Source organism: Haliaeetus leucocephalus, unplaced genomic scaffold (assembly GCF_000737465.1).
Source record: "Haliaeetus leucocephalus isolate CR32 unplaced genomic scaffold, Haliaeetus_leucocephalus-4.0 Scaffold145, whole genome shotgun sequence".
In the NCBI taxonomy this organism is placed as follows: Eukaryota; Metazoa; Chordata; class Aves; order Accipitriformes; family Accipitridae; genus Haliaeetus; species Haliaeetus leucocephalus.
The window spans coordinates 1,524,742-1,540,580 of record NW_010972581.1 but is presented as its reverse complement, the minus strand read 5'-3'; the positions used below and the strand labels follow the sequence as shown (position 1 = coordinate 1,540,580).

The 15,839-nt window shown below is 42.3% G+C and overlaps 1 protein-coding gene across 1 annotated transcript in view; it reads left to right on the top strand.

Annotated features, from left to right (window-relative positions):
• LPHN3 (latrophilin 3) overlaps window positions 1–15,839 on the top strand; it is a 273,474-nt gene that overhangs the window by 176,888 nt on the left and 80,747 nt on the right. Inside the window, exons 8-10 of the mRNA XM_010561460.1 lie at window positions 158–261; window positions 7,684–7,869; window positions 11,618–11,656. Of these exons, the coding sequence (XP_010559762.1) occupies window positions 158–261; window positions 7,684–7,869; window positions 11,618–11,656 (329 nt within the window). The remainder of the gene's footprint in view (window positions 1–157; window positions 262–7,683; window positions 7,870–11,617; window positions 11,657–15,839) is intronic.

Genomic DNA, 15,839 nt, shown 5'->3' with positions numbered 1-15,839 from the left:
TGAGATGACTCGGAAGTGTCCTACCAAGGTCCTGGGCACTAATAAACTCCCAGGCTTTGCATGAGGTATCTGTCATTGTGAAATGAAGCCTGTGACATGGGGTCCTGGGGGCAAAATGCAACCGGTAACAATGAACACAGCGGCTTTCCTCTTCCAGGTGTTGCAACTTTCCGGTGTCTTGCGCCAGACGGGATCTGGGAGCCCCAAGGACCTGATCTCAGCAACTGCTCTTCTCCCTGGATCAACCACATCACTCAGAAGGTAAAACCTTTCCTGTGTGTTGACCACACCAAGTCCACGCACTGACTTTCTGAGCTCCCTGGTTGTTTTCACAACAGAGAACCCAAAGTGACCAACAGTCACACATAAAGCATGAGCCATGTGTAGTATCTGGCAATTGCAAGGAGAAAGCAAGACTGTAAAAATCTGATGGAAGTTAAGACAAAGAGGGTGAGGGAAAGGCAAAGGAGAGGGACTGGAGAGTGGAATTAAACTAGACTGAATGACAGTTCTTGTTTGTGGCAAGGAAAGGTGGAAAAGGGAGGAGGAGGTGGGTGTACATATGGAAAATACCAACTTATTGCAAAAGGAAACTTTCCTTTTCACAAATCCCGAAGGATTTTCTCATGCCATGCAAGCACAGGATAAACCCTGTAGCTGAGAAATCTTTACCAAAGAAAGGCAGGCTCAATATGAAATGTTTGCGTTGTGCTTCTGACTTTCTGTTTTTAACTTCTGCCCAAATTGTAAAAGAACTGATGGAATAGAAAACAATACCACAGCAATGTGTATCTTTTGACTCTTAAGTCCCTTGATGAATGTTTTGTAGCACTTCATCATTTATCAGTGTTAAAAGTGCATTAACACGTGACAATAGAAGTTCAAGACAAGCAGAGCTTATTTGGTAGCAATATGTTGAACATTTTTGTTATTAATGCACAGTGGTGCTTTCAGCTGATTTCATTACAAACAGAGACCAGATGTGTGTTTACGCCATAGAGTCTGTGGGCTGAATCCTTATTATAGCAATTTGCAGGGTTTTATTCATTCCTTTAGCCAGAGTGAGCGAGTCCCAGCATTGCAGGCTAGCTGTGCTGCTGCACGGTTAGCAACACTGCACTCCTGGATAGCCAGTACTCGCTGGTGAATGGGATGGGGTGACCTTACAGACAACACTCTTTGGCTTTCTCCTCCCTGTCCCCCACCTTAACTGAGGCTCAACAACCTGTGAATCACTAGCACGTACAACCCTGATCATCCCTATCTCACTTCATCTGTATTTATACCCATCCCTCCCCAAAGACAAGGGAAGACATCAGTTAACGTGGGGCTGCTGTGACACAGCACAGCCATAACAAAGCCTGTGGTCCTTCTGTCCCATGTGGGAGGGTGGGCAGCTCTCCTGCCATACACTCAGCTAGCTGATTAATAAAGACAGCCTTTGCTGGCATTAGCAGCTGTGCAGCTCTTGTTTTATGACCCACGTACTTATCCTGGAGGGGTTAATATTACTTACTCTAGCCATAATTCACCCAGGCAGCTGGGAGACCTCTTGCTGCTCAGTGAAGATGGCTAGACCGTTAGCCATTAGCAGAGAAATAATAGCCTGCACTGATGAAATCTCCATCAAGGTTAGGCTTATTTTATATGAAACCCCAGCTATCATTTGCGTAACAAATGAGCCACATTTAATTTGTTACGTGCTTTCAAAGCAGGCTAAAATTGAAGAGCCAGGTTTTCAGTAATGCCCAGCAGGTTACAATTGGGACCGGATTTTTTTTTTTTTTTATTGTTATTATTTTTCTGGAGGAATTTAGTTATATCCAGCTTCGGGAACCTTCCAGTAGTCAGTGGAAAGGCTAGGGGGATCTGCCAAATGACTCTGGATCTAAACTTTTGATGCCTGAGTGGGAATCCAATGGGATCTTGGGATACATGGCACAACCTCTATGGAGAGCTGCTACAAAACATTAAGACTTTCCAGGAGTGACTTCTGAGGGGAAAGCCCTGCCAGGCTTGCCTAGAGGCTTGTGTTGGAGTTTGCATTCAGTAGGATCCTTACAGCAAACACAGTTTTAAATTATTTATAAAATAACTGATAGCCACTTGGTTTCCCTGCCCAGGCAAGATGCTTGGAAATCATCACTGCACTTAGAAATGGAGACTGATTTATCCGTAAATCAAGCACTGGTTTCTCACATCCCTGCCATGGGTGGGAGACTTCCCTGCCCCAAGCTTGCAGATAGAGGAAGCAGTAAGCCAGCCATGCCATGAGGACAGGGGGTGGTTGCACCCTGCAGCTCAGCTTTCCTGTGTCCCCAGTTCTCGGGTCCTTCTTGGCCACCCATCCCACAGCATCCACAGCTGCAGCGCAGCTTACAAAATGGGTAGAAACACTTCTTTGACAGCCAGGTTTTATACCTGCTCAGCATGTCTTCGTTCCTAATCTGCTTTGTCTCCCAAAACTCCTCTCTTCTGTCACCTGCTGAGTCCAAGCTGCTCAGGAAGAAGGCTGATGGGTCCACTGGAGGGATTTCAAGCCAAGACAGAGAGGATGGTAGGGAAATTCTGTGCTTGCTTTCATCTCTGTGTAGTGAAGTAAGGATTATTACTTGCTTCTTTTTTTTCTCCTGCTGTGTTCAGACCGTACATTGGGTGTTTGCCTGCTTGCATCATGGTATTAGGTTTTACAACCCTCTGTTAGCTTCCATTAGAGTTATTGTGCTTGATGGAAGATCAGAACAAATGTCCGCTTCAGCAATTCATTGGCCTCCTGACATTTACTTTAACTTTATTGTTGGTGCCTACCATGCCCTCGTAACGTAACAGGAGAATAAACTTGCCAGTGCGATTGAATTATGCACTACTACCTGGGTTATTTCTAGAGTCAAGCAGCAAAAGGAAGCAAAAAGGTCAGCTTTGGATACATTGCATCGTCCTGATCATGAGGTCATGCATTGAGTCTCAGCCTGTTTGGTTTGCGTCTTGCTTTCATCAGTACCATCCTTGGTGCAGTGTGTGACTTGCCTTAAAATATCTTTTCCTTGCTGCAGCTTTCAGTTGTGGGTGCTTTCTGGGAGGAGCGGCACCGCTACACTCAGCTTCAAGCCTCTGAAAGAGAGGAGGCCTTTTTTGTAGCAGAATAGAAAGCGTTGTGTTGTTCATGAGTGCATGAAAAGCCTCAAACTGTAAATCTAAAGCACATGCCACCCATGTTCATATTGTCCTCTTGAACAACCTAAGTGATATAGTCACAAAAAGCAGATAAACCTTAGTATTCAAAATACTTTCATCAGGTCTTGTAGATCTGCTTGGGTATGTCTGGCAGAGGGAGTGGGTTTTTGTGGAGGACATCACCACATCGTCATGTCCAGGCCCGAGTCCTGATGACACCGAAATCCTCCATCCAGGTTGCTTTTGACAGTCTGTTTTCAAAGTTCCATCATGTACTGGATGGAGCAGGTGCTACGGTTGGCGGATTATTAAAGGGACATTAAATGCAGTGTATGTTGTTTGAATACCATAGTTTCAAAACTGCTTTTTCAGTGTTCTCCAGCTCTGCTGTACTGTATGGAGAGCAGCGATCCAACTCTCTGTTGGATAACCAGTGTTTATAACTAGTTAATTATATCCTTAGGTATCATCCGATAAAAGAAAAAAGCGAAGTTGAATGGAGTGGGTTGTTTGTCTTCCAGAAAAAAAGAGGATGGTAGATACGCTCTGACTCTTTTCTATGAGTGCACGCATGTATAATGAAACCTCTGCCAGGGAAAGAAAATGGCCATGAAGGCTTTGCAGTGTCAGAAGTTAGCTCACAGCCCCTGTTTCAGCCTTGCTATGTGACTGCTGGCAGCTGATGGTGCCCAATGAAACCTGTCATATGTTTGTCCCTCCAGAAAATAGCATCAACTACATGGCCTTTCCAGCTGACTGGTCCATCTGTATGTCACTGTTTTTAAAAATCCTGGTTCAATCTTTCATACCATCTTTTTCTTCTTTATATCAGTCAGCCTCAGGCTGCAGGAAAATATTTTTGCCTTTATGACTGCTGGTGTTTCAGCACATTCACTCCCTTCCCAGCATCTTTCTTATTTCTTCTGAATTTTCTTCCCTAAATACTTCTTTCCTGCAATTTCTCTCATTTTTATTCTACTGTCCTCTTCTGCAGTTGGTTCCCTCTGAGAAAGGTAGGGCTGAAACAGTGAGCAATGCTGCAGGAGGGTCATTGTTAGTCTTTCCAGACAAAGCTCCCTGCTTCTGTTCCTTGGCATATATGAAACAGGCAGGAATATATGCCCTCTCCAACAATGATTAATTCACGGTCCTTTCAGTCATAAGAAGACGCAAGATAGTGGTACAAACTTGGAAAATATTAGCAAGTGTTGCACAGCATGATTTGAGGTATGCCAATGCTCATTTGTAAATCTGTCCTGAATCTGGCCAGTATGCTCAAATGGAAAAGGGGAGCAATTTTTTTGACAGAGCTAGAAAACCATGTTTTGTGTGTTGGCATTTTTGGCAGGAAACATTTTTTTCTCTCCTTCAAATTAGCATTCCAAGACTAGATTTAATCAATTTGTAAAATGCAAAAAAAAAAAATCACCCAAAACAACTGGAAACCCAATTTGGTTTGAACAGAATGTGTTCTTTTATCTCAGAATCCTTTTTGTTTTTTAAATTTAGTTTTTTCATAATCAAGATAGAAAATTAGAAAAAGATTAATCTCAAATCAGAGAGATGTGTTATTTTTAATTCCCTTTATTGTTCTTGAGCCTCCCTGTAGAAAGCTCAGTTACTTGCACATGTTTTCCCTACTTTTTACTTGCCTCTCAGTGACAGCCTGACCCTTGAAGAACCTCCAAGGATTGTTCCTGTGTTCCTATGTGACTATGTCAGTGTTTGGGTTAAAGAGTATTACATGTTTTGGAAGAAATACCTCATGAAGAGCTTGTCTTCCATGCAGCAGTAATGAAGAGGAAGATGTGGAGAAGTGCTTTATAGAAGGGAATTTAGTAATGCATCCTCTTGGGCAGCAGTGAGCTTTGCTGAGCATTATGTAGAATTAACCGAAAAAGGGTCAGTCCTGTTGTTATAAGAGATCAGACATATATCTTAGGCCTGGAATATTCAGCCAGCATTTGGGACTGATAACAGAAATTGGGTTTGACGGGACTGTATAGGAGACACTTCAATTTCAGTTGAAAATGCTCAAAAGAATGGGGAAATCAGCATTAACATCATACGGCCATCATTTTGGATACCCCTCACGTTATGCATACAGGCAGGATGGAAAGAGTGTCTCAGCACTGTTGTAGTGACTTGTAGCTGCATTTTCTGGGTGAAAATGAATAGGTTTGGAAATGAATGTCAGTGCTAGGAAATAGCTTCATCACCTGTCAACCAGACACGTTGTCCCAAGGGAATGTCACGTCTCTGTGTTTTCAGGAAACCTGGGTGCGTGAAATGAGTTTGGGTGAATATTCCTGTGTCCCAGGAGTTCACAGATTTTGAGCTTTAATGTGCCTTTTCTCAGGCATTTCTTCTGTTGTTGCCTATTTTGGGGTGTTTATTTGATCACACTAGAATTCTTCAGATTTGCAGTTTTTAGGATCAGTCCAACATAAAATGAAAAGGGTTTATTAGTGACCAGCCCACACCACTTTTGCAGACAGGTGGGGACAACGGCAGCCCACCATTGAATGCAACAAGAGGCTTATTACAGGGAAAGAAAACTCTTGGGTTTGCCTTTGTAGCAGCTGAGCAATTTGCTCTGAGTATGCCAGTTTGCATAGGTATGTGGTCCAAGAGAAAATGTACGCATCAAATATTGGGTAGCAGGGTTTTTTTTCTAATGTATCTGTAAAAAACTTGCATTCCTGCAGTTTTCTGCAAGGCTTACAGAAACGCCATGTGTTGTGATACATGCTAAGCTCCAGCAATGAACTGCAGGGAAATGTTGAAATTGATTTCTTTATGTAAAGGGATTTGATGCAGTCATTCTTTTAAAGATTTGGGTGCCAACAGAAGAGGTCAAAATTCAGTCTCTATGCTGATGCGTGGCTTTCTTCAGCTGCTTAGGAGAGCAGGCAGCTGTAAGAATAGGATCTGGTTTCTATGGCATCAGCCTTGTGTGTAACAAGGAAGAAATAATTCAGTTTTTGAATATATGTTACCATTGCTCTAATGGGAAGAACAACACATTATCTCCTTTATTTATCTTATCTATATCATCATATGCTTTAATTCTCTGAAGATGAGCATATGAACATCTTCAGTTAGATTTCATTAAATCAGATGGGCTGTTGCTGTCAAATTGATGGAAGTAAGTTATTCATTTATAACTCAGCTAATTGATTTACAGAGAGGTAGAAGCTCAGCCTGCAATCTTTGCCTAGAATCTTGCTTGTATAATAAGCACCAGAAATTGAGGGAACAAGAGAAATATCTGATTTCTAACTGTTGGAAGATAAGACAATTGGAAATTTCATATGAAGAACCCAGAAGAGTTGGTCATTGAGCCAGACAGAGAAGTGGGAGCTTCATTTAAATGTCATCCTGTCTAATTTCTCCCAGTCCCTGGCATATTCCCCATAGATATGCATTCTGAATGAGCGTTGTACGTAACAAAAAAAAGACCAGCCACCTGCAATACTATTTTCATAGTGGACTGCTCATAGAAAAGAGATGGGACCAGCTGCCCTGTCCCCAGGGCATAGAAGAGGAAAGGGGCACCAGATAGGGAGAGCAAAACACAGCAAGAAAGCGGGAAAAGCCACAGGGGGAAGAGAGAGTTTCCCAAATTTTGTGAATTTTGCTGCAGGTGATCCATGAGTTTTGTGACTCAACTAGACAATAAAGGTCTTTTAATAGAAGATTCAGCCAAACAGCCTACTTGGTTTTCCCTTCCAGTGGGCCTCTGCTTGAAGCCTTAAGCCTTTTGCTCCTGAATTAGTATGATTTTATGTGCTGAGAATGACTAGCCTCATTACCGATGTAGTGGCTAGTGTGGTAAGGAGCATGTCTCCTGCATGCAAATGCCGAGTGGTAAATTAGCACCTGATTATTAAATCCACATGAAGGGAATTGTGAACTTTTTTCCTTTGTTGATCTGGGTTATGTGATCTATTTTTGTTCCTTTTACAAGGAACTTTTTTGCTCAGGACTTGCAACAGAAATAATCTCTTCACTATCAAATAGTCTTCTGGAATCAGAAACTGCTCTTTCTTGACAGGAGAGACTATTTACATGGTTTGTTTTTTTTCAAGTGGCATTGATAATGCAATGGGACAAGCTAACTGAAGCCCTCCCTAGCATGGGCATCCGGTGGAAAGCAATGCCATCTTTGGTTGCATCTGCTGCAGTGCAAAGAAGCAGCTGCCCCTCAATTCCAGCAGTGCCCTGTGAGAAGATCAGAAGTTGTGTTGAAGCCAGCATGGTGACCACAGCTGGAAAAACCACTTGCATTTAAACCACACTCAAACACTGTACATTATCAAACCATGAAGACCCTTGCTGTAGTTTCCTTCTTGGGAACTTCTTCTCTTCCTCTCTTCTTTTCTTCTCCTCTTGTCTTCTTCTTCTTGTGGGGTGTTGACTCACTTAACAGTGTGGGGCTGGAAGGGACTGGAGTAACATCATACTAACGGCCAGGGACAACCTTTTCCTCTGCTTTCTTCATTGCAGATGAAGTCAGGGGAGATGGCTGCCAACATTGCCCGGGAGCTTGCGGAGCACACAAAAAACCACTTGTACGCTGGTGACATCGCGTACTCTGTGTCCGCCATGGTCCAGCTGGTGAACTTGCTTGATGTGCAGCTCCGAAACCTGACTCCGGGTGGGAAGGACAGTGCTGCACGCAGCTTAAATAAGGTAAAAACAAAGGGGCTTGGGAAGGGACAGAAGGCTGAAGGAGGGTTTGGCTCTCCCTGCAGAGCTATTATAAATGTCTTTCTGAACAACTGCCATTTTAGGGCAGTGATTCTTTCATAGTAGACAAGAGTGCCTGGCAGTTTTTCGTTTACAGTGTATTTTATTCTGCTGAGAAACGAAACAGTTGTAAATGCCAAGTGTACTATTGGTGCTGGGAAATGTATACCCTTAGATGTGCAGATATATGAACTCCAGGTACTGCATTGTGGTCTCAGCTCTCATAGCTCAGTATGAGAATAACTCAAACGATGCCACGGCAATTATTTTAGACTTGTGCCAGTGTGAATGAGACCAGAATTTTGTCCAGTATTTCCAGTGCTGAATCTGTCTGTGAAATGCCATGTAATATGATCCAGAAAATCTGGATATTTAAAGCCCCAAGAGACAGAGAGAGTCTGGCTTTTTTTTTTTTTCATCTTGTAACATTACAAGATGCTGATATGGAGGTCAAATGAACACTTTTTTGCATGAATATAAACAAATAAAAGCAGACAGAAACATTTATTTACACTGGAGATACATTTACCAAAGGCACATAAGATACCATCATATTTATACTTAATGTCTTCAGGATGGTTTAGTATTAGAGGGCCTTTTTAGTGATGACCCATGACTTAGCCCAGAAGCACCTTACTGCATGATGACAGTGTGGTTTCTGTGCCCGCTGTTTGAGAAGAATTATTAGTCCTTTTGTCATTTCCAGAATTAAGTGGAATTGCTACATACTAAAGGTGCTAGAAGTTGCCAGTTGTGGGAGGAAATACAGGCTGTGAAGTCTGTAAGAATACATTTAAAGTTGAGGGTTGCCTTGGTCCAAGGCCCTCTTCATCACTGAATCTCATGTAAACCGGTGGGATAGGACCTATACAGGATTCAGATGGTGAATTGTGCGGGCCTGGTCGTCAGAACAAAGAGCAGCTGAACCCTGTGTCTATGAGCACGTGGTTATATTGGCCACCCAGTTAAAATAAGACACAGAATTTTGTTCTCCACTGTGTAGCTGGCTCTGACAGCCCTGGCATCCATGTAAGTGACAACAGAACTTGGTCCTAAGGTTGTACAGGGAATAAATGATCCCAGCTGAGCCTGAAATTTCTTGTGTGTCTTCTGAAGAGAAATAGTTTTCAGAGAAGTAACACTCTCTTTTTTCTTGTAAGATATTATTGTAGACTTACGCTGTTTTAAATGCAAAGGGCTTCTGGATTGTTTAGGAGTACAGCCGCATGGGAACTGAAGTCCTGCATCTCATGTGCTTTGCATGTGCTGTGAATTGGGTTATCCTGATGCTTTTAATTAGTACTGCTTCCAGCTGTTTTATAACAATGTAGGTAATAATTGTATTAACTGTTACATCAGCATAACATTATTTGTTATAATCATACCATGGTTCTTTGTTTGAAATGATGGTGACGTCTGACAATATCAGGTAAAACCAGCAATTAATGTCACCTACTAACAGGTTTCATGGTGTAGTCTGCTTGCTCTTCAGAATATGCCCTAGCCACCCCAACATTTTCTCACTTCAGCTTTGCAAGCACATATTTTTCATCTTTTTATATCCCACCTTCCAATATTTGTTTCGTTACATGAAACAGGGTTGTATCATGGGTGCAGGTGTGAGTGACCAAGAAGAGAGGAAGACTGGGCAAGGCAGAGCTCCTCGGCTCGGCTGTTGCTTCTGGGGTCCCCCTTGCAGGTTTCCCCCCCTGCCATCAGCTTTGCACAAGCAGCTCATACAAATCAATTGCACCTCGCATTAAAATTCTGGACCGCGTGGAGTCCTGCAAAACAGCGATGCGAGTCAGTGATCCAAATGACAGGCTCGGTAATTTACTTGCTCTCATTCCCCACTTAATTCTTTAGAAGAGCAACTGCTCTGTGTTCATTTAAGAATGCATGAATTCAACTTGGAAGTAGTATTGGGCAAACAAAAAGCAGCAGAGTTACTGCTCCATTTTCCCCTTCACTGATCAAGAGTATTGCAGGAAAAAAAAGGAAAAAAGTCATTTGCAAAGAGTTTTGTTTAGTGCTGTTTAGTCAGAAAGAAGAAATAAAGTAAGCACTAGCCATTAAATATTCTTTTAATCATTAAAGGAAATGTGCTGGGGATCTGAAAGTAATCACCTGTGCTGTTTTGTACTGGTCGTTTTTTACAAGCTGATGTACAATGAATTGAAATAAACTGGCATAATCAGAATTTTTAAAAGCCATCATCTTTCAGGAGCCACTTTCCTGTCACTAAAAGCTTTATGCTTTCCACTGGATCAGGCTTAATTAAGGTAATAATTGTTCTATTGCAGACTGGTAAGACCCCTGAGTGGATAGCTCTGTAATTTTCAGCAGGGCTTTCTTTGATCTCCATTTGTTTCTGTAAAGTCTTCGTACTGGCCAAGTTTACCCAGAGGAAGATTTCTACTGTTACAAATTGATGAATTAGAAATTGAAATTAGGAGTTGCGTGATACCTGGGTGTATTTTCTTTATTTCAGAGCCTCAAAACTCCTGGGGACAAATTTGGCTCTCAGCTGTACTAATGGGATTGCACTGCTGTGAGTTGAGAGCACAAGTTACCCCGAATCTCTATTGATGTGTAATTTCGAACCTAGGCACATCAGCAAAAACAAACCCAGCCAAGCCAATGGCTCTGAGCAGCCTGATTTTGCGAGGTTTATTTGCACCAATGCAGAGCTCACTAATTCTAGCTCACTGTGGCAGGCTGCCTGCAAAGTCCAAGGGAGGTAAATAAGTGCCAGTTTGCATTTCGTGACACACTGAAGTGAAGTTATCAGGCATGCATATCAAAGTACAGTCCTAAATGTGGCTCCTGTGGAAAAGGTGGGATTCTTTGTGGAAAAGCTATTCAGCATATAAAGCATTTAGGCCCAGGAATTACAAAGGAAAGCACAACTCCATATGAAAGGACTGGAAAATGCATTCTTGGAGAAGCAGTTTAATCCAAAGGGGAGGGAATGGCCTCAACTGGAAATACGACATCGGATTCCTGTTTCATGCTTACATCCTTTTCTGTGGCCCTTTATGCTATCAAGAGCCCTGGGCAATGCTCTCTCCTTCAGTGCAATGTGTTATCACATTTGACATGTGCCTGAGCTGGCCTAAAGCAGTGGACCTGAGCCAGAGACCTGAGCAGGTGTATCAGGATGGGTCCATACAGGTCCATCCTGTATCAGGATACAGTCCTGCATACATCTTGCTCCCTGGACTTGGTCCTGCTCATCCAAAGCTTGGTTATACCTCACTGTGCCGTCAGTGCTGTCTGACTGCAGAGCCCATGCTCCTTTTATGTAAATAGCCATCAGCCCCATCCTTTCCAGCCTTGTTTGACATGGAAGTATCTTGTGTGATCTCCAAGTTGTAAGGAAAACATCATCTCTTGAGCATTTCTACTTGACTTCAGTATCTTCTACCATCTAACAGCTGCTCTTGCAAAGTTGCCGGTCTGTGCTTTACTTCACTGAAAAAGGACTAACCTGTATTTCTGGAGCCAGTCCTTCAGCCTTCCACTGCTGCCTAACTCACATGCTTCCTTTGGTTTGATTGGTTTTCAGGAGCTGTTTAAGAGAGAAATGAGGGTTTTTTCATAGGCATTTTCTTCAATTTTTTTTCCCCTTGTTCTGTCACTAACTTGTTTTTTCTATTCCGTCTTTAATCTGCTGTCTTTATGGACTCAGCTTCAGAAAAGGGAGCGCTCTTGCAGGGCCTATGTCCAGGTATTTCTTGTGTTTTTAATACACGTGTCCAGTTGTTTGACTGAATGACTGTGAAGTGGGTCTTGTCTCTGTGAATAATCTGATTATTACCATCTTTGTGGCAGCAAGTTCTAAGGTTAAGGTTACAGGATAATAATTTCATTCTTCCCCCCCCCCCCCCCCCAGCCTAGTTGCTCTCAGACAACAAAAATTTGGGGCAAAATCTCTGAACCAGAAAGTGGGAAAAAACGCAGAAGGAATCTGACAAGACTCATTCAGCCATTGGAATAAGCAGGACAGTATGGATGCATGCAAGCGAAGAATGCAAAACTCCTGCTCACGGAGGTGTCTCCAGACCAGCTGGGTTTCGCTTACGGCATGTCACTCATATAATTGCTGCCTGCATTTCCTTAGTTTTCTTTCTTCCCCTCTTACACTTGCAAATTTAGAAACAATTCGAAATGGCAACACTCAGCATGAGGGAGGAGGTAGGATCATAATGAAATGCAGAGTGTCCTCGCAGAGGCATGTAGGAAGGAGGAGAGTGCTGCAAACTAAATATAGTATTAGGAACATAACGTCCCATAAAGTTCACCCAGCTGTGGCCTGACTTTTCTAGGCTTACATTGTGTTTTATCTGAACAAAGTTAAGCCCCGTTGTTTTAGAAAGACCTGCTTGTAGGCTTATCAAGAGTGGGGCCTCAGGTTGTGTTATTTATCCTGTCACCTTGCCCTATAGCATTTGCTCCAGTGACTTTTATATAAACCTGTTTGTATACTGTGGGTAAGTTAATGCTGCTTTAAGAAATGTGAACAGTTTACCTTCTAATTTCTGTCTTGTTCTTATGAACATTTATGTTGTACTTATGGGTGGTTGATCATTATTTATATGTGTATCTATAACGTGCAGAGATGTAAAAATGAACCCCATGTTTCCAGAGGGGGCTGTCTATACCTGAATTTTCCTGCAAAATTCAACTTCCTACAGTTGGTATTGACTTTATTTTGTGAGCACATATTTCATTTAGTGTGTGGGATTAGATGGCTGAGATTTCTAGGACGTTAAAATAAAACAGTACCCCTCTGTGCTGGTAGGTTGTCTGTCTTCCCTTTGGATATGGCCATGAAAGTCACCTTTTCCCTTCCATATACATTAATGGATAAAGATGAGTTACAGAGTTACACAACCCTTGTCTGGAGTGACTTCTTCTAAGTTCCCAGAGAAAGTAACTAGCATTTGAAGGAAAGTTTACAGTGCAACACTCGCTCCCAAGGTGCTGTCTTGTCTACTGGTACCACTGGAAACATGATGGGACTGGTTTGACCATGGACCACACAATCCTGTTGGGGACCTTGGGTGCTACCTGACCCATAGTTGTCCTTTCCACTAGTTGCATGGGCATACTATACAGAGTTGATGTATGCTCCTGGTCTTTTTGTCCTCTTTCAATCAGTAGTGAATAGTGAGTTTAATATACTCTGCAGAAAGCTTGGCATTGATAGAATAAAGCCTGAATATTCTGCACAAACTTCAGCTTACCATTAATTTCAAGGACTTCTTCCCTTTCACTTGGAAAGGCTCCTTCTGTGTTAAAACATTAATCATGTGCCTACCTCTTTAGTAGACAAAAACTGATGAAAGCTCATTGCCTGAGCTGTTTAGTATAAATATGGACAAAGCTGGTAAATATATTGAAGAGGACAGTCCTGTAATGGAGGGCTTGAAGAATGAATTAGGTGACCTAATTGAACCTTTCCAGCTCTGCTTTGTATTATATGGAAGTAAAGTAATGTATCTGGACATATTTTCATACAGTATGTTTCCATTTGGAAAATCATGTAGCTGAAGTCATAAAAAAATCTTGTGAGGGAGAGTTTGTCTATAATAGCAATTAAATGTGACTGCAAATATTCCTGTTACAGGCCACTTATCCTTTAGCAAGCAGTGAAGTGTCTGGGTTGGCTAAGGCAATTTAGCAGAGATTTTTCAACAAATCTTAAAAGCTGAAATCCTGGACTTTGTGAAGTCAATGGGAGATGGGAAGTCACTGGGAAATATGCCACTGATGGCAGAGAAATAGAGTTTTCAACCTTGCTGACATGATCTCCTTGTGCTGATCCCATTATTGTGAAAGGCATCCATGGCTGAATTCGGCTCACAGGGCTGGAAGTGTACCTTCAGTCCTGTGCTCCCTAGTCAAGGGAAAGTGTGGTACAAAGTTTATGTGAGAGTCCAGCAATTGTAAGTATCAAAAGTGCAATTGAGAAAAGGTGGATTTTGGGGAGGAGGAGGGTGACTTGAGAAGATAATAATTGCTAAAATCAGTCTTACTGTTTTCTTTGAGCTGACAAATTTAAGTAGTCATGACAGAGTCCCTGTAGCGATTGGGGTGTAACATCCTCTTGAGCCCCAAATAAATGAATATAAATAAATAGGTAAAATGAGACTGGGAATGCTGTACCAGATTATCATCTCATCTCTCTGGGTAACTTTGTAATTAAAACAAATATTGATTTAATTTGTGCAGTGTCACAATATTTGTTGAGTTAAAAGCTCCAAGATTTTATTTACTGGAGATAGAAGTTACAAATACTTCTCCTTTAGTTGCAAGTGTGGTAAATGATCTTTCTTGTCTCAAAAACCCAACAAGAACCAACCCAACAGGTGCTGTGATAAATACATATTAATATAATGACCGGACAATTGCTGGGAGATTTTTCAGTCACGGTGATATTTAAGAAACTGCCGCATTGGCTTTAGTTCGTGATAATACTAAGAATCATCTTCTGTTAAGCTGACCAAGGTGGATATTCAGGATGGACAGAGTGAGTGGCATCGGAAAGGTGCTCCTTTCCAAGGCTAAGGAGAGCTTGGACCCGATGCATGGCTTTTTTGAGAGCAGAGATCTACATCTCTTATGCCCATCTTTCTGCAGCGCACTGTTCTCGCACTCTATTTTAGGAAAGGGATGGAAAAGTCATCGTGTGGGAGAATGAGTCACAATGGGTGATGCATTTGATTAGCATAGCTTCGTTTGGTGACTGGTGTGTGATGTAAGCCAGTATGAATTTTCTGTAATTTTTTCAGAATTGGTATTTGTTCATTTTCCAAAGGCGTTTCTCCTTAAACTAGAGTTGTAGAAAACATGAAACGTTTGTCTTTTGGGGGCTGTGAAACAGGGTTTGGTGTCACAGATTTCTTCCATGCCCTTCAGCAAGTCGCATGTGCTTACTGTTTCTTAGCTCCCCAACTTAAAATGCCATGGGTACAATTCTCCTGGCCTCTGGGAATGGAGGTAGGGTAGTAAAGAAAAAAAAAGGCTAAGTACTCAGATACTGCAATAAGTGAGGCCATATTAACATGGAAAACTTAAACATGGGGAAAAAAATTAGAGAATTCTGCTGTAAGATTTAGTAGCTGGAAACACAAGCTTTAATAAAGGTTCATGCCATGTCCAGACGTGTAGAGTCTTTTTATCACATACGTGAACCTGATTGCAGAATCTGAGCTCAACTCCTTGCTTCACTTGAATTTGTGGGCTGGAGTTCTGGGGCATCATGAGGCCAATGACTTTCCCTGTGGTGCCAGCCAGTGGCCTCTTCCCATGTGAAATTGCATGCTGCATTTGGGATGCAGATCTTGGAAGACAAAAACTTCACAGGGTTCCCATTCTTTTTTTTTATTTTTTAAAGCCAGTTTCGATGGCTTCAAAGCTGGAGGCTGGTCAATACAATAGACAGCCTGGGTGGCAGCTTTGTGGGAAGGGTGGAAGGAGGCAGCAGAGCATTTCTTTTGCAGCATTTTCCTGGTCTAATGGTGTTTGCTGCTCTGGTCCCTGCCATCCTCCAGGCTGTCTAGCAAATCATCTTGCCCTGTTTTGTAATTCTGGGCTTGTCTGTACAGCAAATGGTGAAAGTTATAGAGGTGCCACCCATTCCGTGAAGATCGCAAGAGCTTCTGGATGCAGGTGTCATTGGAGCCACGGAAGAAGCCGGTGCTGAGCTGCTGGCAGGTTGCGGGTAGCAGACAGTGGTGGGTGGTTGCAGTCAGAGTTGTCCTTCTGGTTCTCCTGGAAGTTTTCTGAACACTTCACACTTGTAACATGGGCTGTTTGAATTGCTGTACTAAGCAAAAAACTGAAAGGCATTAAGTTTAGAGCTGAGTAGAAGATACTTTTTTTTCTTTGCTAACCTAGTAGCTCTC